The sequence below is a fragment of the Mandrillus leucophaeus genome, unplaced genomic scaffold (assembly GCF_000951045.1).
Source record: "Mandrillus leucophaeus isolate KB7577 unplaced genomic scaffold, Mleu.le_1.0 Scaffold350, whole genome shotgun sequence".
NCBI lineage: Eukaryota > Metazoa > Chordata > Mammalia > Primates > Cercopithecidae > Mandrillus > Mandrillus leucophaeus.
Window position 1 is genome coordinate 565,028 of NW_012103699.1, and position 7,773 is coordinate 572,800.

Here is a 7,773-nt window from a genome sequence, read left to right on the forward strand (position 1 = left end):
TGATGAAAATAACTAATGTGTTATTTGCCTTGTAAACCTAGTGGAAGAGAATGCAACAGTTGAGCTATGCACTGTTTTGGTCCAATTTGAAGAAGCAATTAAGCCTCCCATTCTCGTCACCATTTACATGTACAAGAAAACTCCCAAGTACAGAAAGATGGAGGAATTAGGAGGGGATAAAAGATTTTTGAACGGATTGCAGATTTTTCCTGTTTTGATACTTGTTTCACTATTACAAAAAGTGTATTCCATATTTTATTTCTGTGTCTTGTAGACTAGGCACAGTTCTTTCCCTCTTTGACCCATGCAGGAGCCTTCCCTGGTCTGTCCTTTTCATTACTTCTGTAGTTGGGCACTGTCTAGCTTCTTGAGCTACACTAGCTTTTCCTTTCTTTACATTGTGGTACTGTGAGAACTGACCACTGTTGTTGTAAGCTAAATGATTTTGGAGAATATAACGGAATTTTAGTTCAGAGGACTAGTATTTTCTTTCTGTCTATTGTTGAACATACATTTTTATTAAGCTCTTGGTTTGGTCTCCCTTTTCCTTAGGTGCTGCTACATCCTCATCCTCTTCTTCACCTTCATCCAGTTCCATAACAGCTGCTGTTATGTTAACTTTAGCTGAACCATCAATGTCCAGCGCATCACAAAATGGAATGTCAGTTGAGTGCAGGTGACAGCAGGACTTGCTAAAGCACTTTGCACTTAATGGCTGTTGAGGGCCACTTTTTTTTTATACTGCACAGTGGCACAAAAAAATATCAGACAAGCACTATTTTATATTTAAAAATTGTTTCTTGACAAGCTGACTTGGCACTTAAGTGCACTTTTTTATGAAGAAAAAGTACAATGAACTGCTTTTCCTCAAGCAATAATTGTTTCCAACTTGTCTGGGAATTGTGTGTCTGGTAACTTGAAGGCCTTCCACTGTGGCAAATGGAGGCTTTTCACTGCCTGTAGAGACAATACAGTAAGCATAGTTAAGGGGTGGGTCCGAACATGTTAAGATAACTTACTGTATATGTATTCCCTTGTATTTTGTTAAAGCTGGAACATTTGATATTTTTCCATTTATTTATGAAAAAATATGAACCTATTTTCATTTGTACAAGGTAATTGTTTTTTAAAGCAAGTCACCTTAGGGTGGCTTTAATTGTATAAGTCAAGCACATGTAATAAATTCAAAACCTGCAGTTAACAGGATATCAGACATCAATCCTGGTAACCAAATATTAAAGATTCTCTTTAAAATAAAAAGACTGAACATGTTTACAGGTTTGAATTAGGCTAAAAGGTCTTGCAGTGGCTTTTCATGCCCCTTCAAATTGGAATGGAACTACTGTACTTTGCCATTTTTCTATAAATCAGTATTTTTTTTTAATTTTGATATAATACATTGTGTGAAAAAAGAAAATGGCTAATAAACTGTATTAAATCTTAAACAATGTATAAAGATTGTACTTAGCCAGTTCAAAGTGTATATTTATTCATAATGAATTATAACAGTTATATTTTTGTGTTTTCTTGTAAATGTTTCTTTTCCCTTAAATACAGATAATTCATTTGTATTGCTTATTTTATTATGAGCTACAACAAAAGGACTTCAGGAACAAGTAATGTATTAGTATGGTTGAAGATTGTTGATATGAACTGTCTCAAAAGGATGGTGGTTATTTTAAATATAAATAGCTAATGGGGGTGGTAGGCCTTTAAAATTAAATGCCTTGTATAGAATCCAAAATGAATGCAAAATTGTTTTCACTTGTATTGACTTTATGTTGTATGATTCCAATCTCTGTTCTGTTTGGCACTTGTATTTAATTCTTCACCTTTGTAAGACATTTGTATATTGCGGATGTGTTCATTGAAGCTATTTAATACCTGGCACTGTTAATACACAGTACTTTATTGTACAGACTGTTTTACTGTTTTAATTGTAGTTCTGTGTACTTTTTTTGAATGGGGCTGGCATGTTTTATTTGTTTCTGGCAATACGACATGTGAGAATTTCAATGCGTTTTGTTGTAGATGCTAACGTGTCAGAATCCTTTACATTCAACTTTTCTAAGAAAAGCTTTTTCAGTCTTGTAGTGTGTGCTTACAGTAACTAATTTTGTTGAAAATGGTTTCAAGTTATTCAAATTTGTACAGGACTGTAAAGATTTGTTGACAGCAAAATGTTGAAGAAAAAGCTTATAGAATAAAAGCTATAAAGTATATATTAGGATCTGCAAACAATGAAGAATTATGTAATATATTGTACAAATGTAAGCAAAGGCTCTGAAATAAAATGCCATAGTTTGTGAATCCTTGATTTTTGTTTCTAAAAGATTTAGTAATTTTAGTTCATTTCTGTATGTGATGACTGACTGGAACATACATATCCAGCATGTATTATCACGGGATTAATTGATACACAAAAAAGGGAAGAGTCTACCTATGAAAATTAAAAGTCTATTAACCAGATAAGGAATGTATTAGACATTCTTTTTTTTTTGGACATGGAGTCTTGCTCTGTCACCCAGGCTAGAGTGCAGTGGTGCAATCTCAGCTCACTGCAACCTCCACCTCCTGGGTTCAAGCAATTCTCTAGCTTCAGCCTTCACGTAGCTGGGATTATAGGCACCTGCCAGCACACCTGGCTAATTTTTATATTTTTTAGCAGAGACGGTGTTTCACCATACTGGTCAGGCTGGTCTCAAACTCCTGACCTCATGTGATCCACCCACCTTGGCCTCCCAGTGTGCTGGGATTACAGGCATGAGCCACTGCACCCGACCTAGGCATTCTTTTATCTTTGCATACACTATTTTGCTTGAGTCTGAATTTAAATATTTTTCTTACCACTTGGAGAATTGTCCAAATTAGAAAATTATTATTTTTTTATTTAACACTTGAAACCATTACCAGCAGCTTTTAAAAAATTTTTAATTTAGACCCTTCGGGGTCTTTTATACTTCAGTGTGTTCTATTGCACATTGCAATCATCTGGACATTGTTAAAAGTATATTCAGTACTCACACCCCACTCCCAAGGAGTTATATTTAATTGGTTGGGGGTAGTACCTGGATGTTGATCTTTAATTTTTAAGGGTCTCCAGTGGTACTAATATGCATCTGGGTTGAGAAACACTGCTTTGCCGCAGACTTTTAAAAATCCATAATCTAGTTTTTTTGGCCCCACTTATTGGACTTTCTACCAAAAGAAAACCTTTCTTTAATACAAAGGCCAGGCGTGGTGGCTCAATACCTGTAATCCCAGCACTTTGGGAGGTCGAGACGGGTGGATCACCTAAGGTCAGGACAAAACCAGCCTGACCAACATGGTGAAACCCTGTCTCTACTAAAAATGCAAAATTAGCTGTTCATGGTGGCACATGCCTGTAATCCCAGCTACTAGGGAGGCTGAGGCAGGAGAATTGCTTGAACCCGGGAGGTGGAGGTTGCAGTGAGCCGATATTGCACCATCGCACTTCAGCCTGGGCAACAAGATCAAAACTCAGTCTCAAAAAAAAAAAAAAAAAAAAAGAGAAAGGAAATAAACTTTTTTAAGGCCTAGAAAGCTCAAATACATATTTTTTAAAGCATCTTTGTGGTGGCCCTTTATTTTCACAAAAATTAGTTTAAGGGATGATCTTTTAAATCTGTGGAACGATGCTTCCCAAAATGAATTCCTAGAATACTGCTCCCTGGAAATGCTCTGGGAATTTATAACCAAATACATTTTGGGAAATCTATGTATATCACATTCTTTTCTTAGAGAACCACAGTGTTTGCATATTAAAAACTTTGAGAGAAGGCCTGTGAAGAGATACCTGCTTAAATAACTTCCTTTACCCTACTGTTTTCAATCCTACCTAATCATGAAACCCTGTTTTTTGAAGCTTTTAATATCATGTACTGAGTATGTTACAGAAACAGTGCTGAATAGGGGAATTGTTCCAAATTTTGTTGGAGTCGATATTAATACCTTTGTGCCTCTGTCTCACCTGCCTTCTTGTTCTACTTCCTAGCTTCTTAAGAGGGTTTGAGGATTTTATTGCATTAGTAGAACTGACCTATGTCTACTTCTGTAAACTAGACTTTACTAAGTTAGTTTACAATTAACATATTAAGATTGTATGTTTTTCTTTTTTTTTTTTCTTTTTCTTTTTTTGGAAGGAGTCTTGCTCTGTTGCCCAAGGCTGGAGTGCAGTGGCACAATCTTGGCTCACTGCAACCTCCGCCTCCCAGGTTCAAGTGATTCTCCTACCTCAGCCTCCCGCGTAGCTAGAACTACAGGCACGCGTGTCACCACACCCGGCTAATTTTTGTATTTTTAGTAGAGGGGGTGTTTCACTGTGTTAGCCAGGATGGGCTCGATCTCTTGACCTCATGATCTGCCCGCCTCAGCCTCCCAAAGTGTTGGGATTACAGGTGTGAGCCACCACACCCGGCCAAGATGATAGGTTTCTTAACGGTGTTCTCTAAAATGGTTTTTTTTTTTTTTTTCTTCCTACTGAAAAAACTTTAGAGTGGGGTCTTGTTAATTTCTTTTGTTTTGTTTTGTTTTAGACAGAATCTCGCTCTGTTGCCCAGGCTGGAGTGCAATGGCGCATTCTCGGCTCACTGCAACCTCTGCCTCCCGGGTTCAAGCGATTCTCCTGCATCAGCCTCCCGACTAGCTGGGATTACAGGCGACCATGACTACGCCCAGCTAATTTTTGTATTTTTAGTAGAGATAGGGTTTCACCATGTTGGCCAGGCTGGTCTGAAAATCCTGACCTCAGATGATCCACCCACCTCGGCCTCCCAAAGTGCTGAGATTACAGGCGTGACCCACTGCACCCGGCCTCCTTCTGTTTTTTTGTGACAGAGTTTTGCTCTTGTTGCCAGACTGGAGTGCAAATGGTGCAGTCGTGGATCTGAAACTCCTGGGCTTGCATTCCTTCCGCCTTGGTCTCCCAAAGTGCTGGGATTATAGGCGTGAGCCACCTTGCCCCACCATGTCCTCATATTTCAAACTCTCAAAGCGGTCAGTGATCTCTAAATGGTTAAAAACAGCACTGAATGGCAATGAAGATAATTTTAAAACTATCTCCAACCACAAGTTCTTTTGTAGTCTGTTTTCTTATGTAAGTATCTGCTACCGAGCTGGGTGTGGTGGGTCATACCTGTAATCTCAGCAAGCTGGGAGGTCAAGGCGAGAGGATCATCTGAGGTCGGGAGTTCGAGACCAGACTGACCAACATGGAGAAACCCTGTCTCTACTAAAAATATAAAATTAGCCAGGCGTGGTGGCACATGCCTGTAATCCCAACTACTCGGGAGGCTGAGGCAGGAGAATCGCTTGAACCGGGGAGGTGGAGGTTGCAATGAGCCAAGATCAGGCGCGGAGCACAAAGGTGCCCCTATAATTTGTTTTCTGTAGAGAGGAAGTCTCGCTAGATCGACCAGGCTGGTTTCAGACTCCTAGTCCTCACGCATTACTCCTGCTTCGGCCTCCAAATGTGTTGGGATTACAGGCGAGCCACCGCGCCTGGCTGCAAAGAAAACACTAAGTTAGACAGTATCTGAGCTAGGCCTTGAAGGATGGGCATTATTTTGCATAAGGGGAAAGAGGAGGGCAATTACAACAGAGGGAACAAGAATAACAACTGTAGAGGCGGTGGAAAAAGCAGACTAGAATGTCAGGGGCTGGAGGGAGATGAGTCTGGGAAGACGGGCTGAGAACACCTTGAAGAGTTTTGAATGCCAAGTATCTACTTTTCCAGGGCCGTATTACAATCTTTCGAATTTGTATGTTGACGTGACTCGTTAGAGGTGTGGTCTTTATTTTGGAATAATGTCATATTTCAGAAAAGTTGCAAGAAGAGTACAGAGAACTCTTTGTACTCTTAACAGCGACTAGCCAGTTGTAAACACCCCACTGCGTTCACCCCCAACCTCATTTCTTGCCAACCCTCCCTCCTTTTCAACAAGTCAGTATTTTACGTGTTTCTCCCTTGGCTTGGGTGGACACCCCGCTCCTAGCCTGGCTGATTCTTCACACTGCAGGCTTCAATCACTCCTAGAAGACGTCCTCCACTCCCAAAATGAGGCTTCTCTGAAACGGCAAGGACCACCAACCAAAGGGGACAAACCTGACGCCTCACCGAGCGCCTCCCACCGCGGCTTGGCGGCCGACTGCCGGGGGAGGAGGGGGCGTGGCCCGAGAGCGGAAGTGCCCGGAACCCGGAAGTGCGAGCTCGCGCGCCGCTGCCGTCTGGGAGTTCTCGGAGTGAGAATGGCCTTGGAAGGGATGAACAAACGGAAGAGAAAGAGAAGTGTCGAGGAGGGGTGAGTGGCGCGCGGCACGAGTAGCTGGGGAGGGATGTTGTACGTTCCCTCGTGCTGGCGAAGCGGTGGTGCGTGGCGTGGCTGAGTTTCTGGCGTCCGTTTCTAGAGAGAACCCTGACGACGGCGTTCGCGGGAGTCCGCCGGGAGACTACAGGGTTGGACAGGTCGCCAGTAGCTTATGCCGCGGCGAGCACCATTCCAGAGGTGGCACCAGTCGGCTGGCGGCCCTCTTCAGTTCTCTGGAGCCCCAGATTCAACCCGTGTACGTGCCTGTGCCTAAAGTAAGTCACTGGGCTTTCTTCCCGAATACCTGGTTAAAACCACTTACATATGAAACAGGCTTCTTACCTACCGCGTGAAGCGCGATTTCTAAAGGGGGCACACAGGATTCATTGTAAGTTACCTTTCATGACTCTTACATACCAGTGAGAGAGAAGAGATGCTCATTTAGAAAGACCACTAAATTATGGCTTAGGGTCAGAATTCTAAAAGGATGGGGTCTCAAATATAACTTCAAACTTTTAAAAAGGAAACCATCAAAAAAAGGAAACGGAATGAGGAGGAAGAAAGTACATCCCAGATTGAAAGACCACTTTTGCAAGAACCTGCAAAAAAAGTGAAAGCGAAGAAGAAACACACTAACGCAGAGAAAAAGTTGGCAAACAGGTTGGTAAAATTCTCTTATTTGATGTTAAAGAAATTAGGTGGTAAAGAAATTAACATTCCTATACCTGCAATATTCGTCTTAGTTTTCTCATTTCATATTTTTACTTTTCAAAACTTTTATTATGGAAAATCCAGTACATATAGAAAAGTTGAAAAGGCTAAGAAACCCCATGTACTCAGCATCAGCAAATTAATACTTGGCCAACCCTTTTGTATTTTTACCCCATTCATATACCCCCTCATTATTTGTTTTTGTTTGTTTGTTTTGAGATGGAATCTTGATGCCATGCCCAGGCTGGAGTAGAGTGCATTGATATCAGCTCACTGCAACCTCCCCTTCCCAGGTTCAAGCGATTCTCCTGCCTCTGCCCGAGTAGCTGGGGCTACAGGTGTGCGCCGCCATGCCCGGCTAATTTTTGTATTTTTAGTCGAGACAGGGTTTCACCATGTTGGCCAGGCAGGTGTCGAACTCCTGACCTCAAGCGGTCTGCCTGCCTAGGCCTTCCAAAGTGTTGGAATTACAGGTGTGAGCCACCGCCCCCAGCCACCGCCTTGTTATTTGGAAGCAAAAGGAAAACTTATGTTTCATCTATAAGTATTTCAGCATGTATATAAAAGAGTTTGGTTTGCTTTTTTTTTTTTTTTTTTTTGAGACAGATTTCTTTTTTTGCTCAGGCTGGAGTGCAGTGGCATGATCTCAGCTCACTGCAACCTCGGCCTCCCGGATTTAAGTGATTCTCCTGCTTCAGGTCTCCTGAGGATCTGGGATTACAAGCGCCACCCTGCC

The 7,773-nt window shown here is 41.6% G+C and overlaps 2 protein-coding genes across 4 annotated transcripts in view; both read left to right on the forward strand.

Annotated features, from left to right (window-relative positions):
* ARID4B (AT rich interactive domain 4B (RBP1-like)) overlaps positions 1-2,317 on the forward strand; it is a 178,557-nt gene extending 176,240 nt beyond the window's left edge. For 2 of the 3 annotated variants that reach the window (XM_011989362.1, XM_011989364.1), the window contains exon 24: positions 553-2,317. In XM_011989362.1, the coding sequence (XP_011844752.1) occupies positions 553-680 (128 nt within the window). In that variant the 3' untranslated portion in view covers positions 681-2,317. The remainder of the gene's footprint in view (positions 1-552) is intronic. The other variant, XM_011989365.1, reaches the window with a different exon arrangement.
* Positions 2,318-5,883: 3,566 nt separating this feature from the next.
* RBM34 (RNA binding motif protein 34) overlaps positions 5,884-7,773 on the forward strand; it is a 25,293-nt gene continuing 23,403 nt past the window's right edge. The window contains exons 1-3 of the mRNA XM_011989361.1: positions 5,884-6,320; positions 6,427-6,601; positions 6,850-6,986. Coding sequence (XP_011844751.1) covers positions 6,268-6,320; positions 6,427-6,601; positions 6,850-6,986 — 365 coding nt within the window. The 5' untranslated portion in view covers positions 5,884-6,267. The remainder of the gene's footprint in view (positions 6,321-6,426; positions 6,602-6,849; positions 6,987-7,773) is intronic.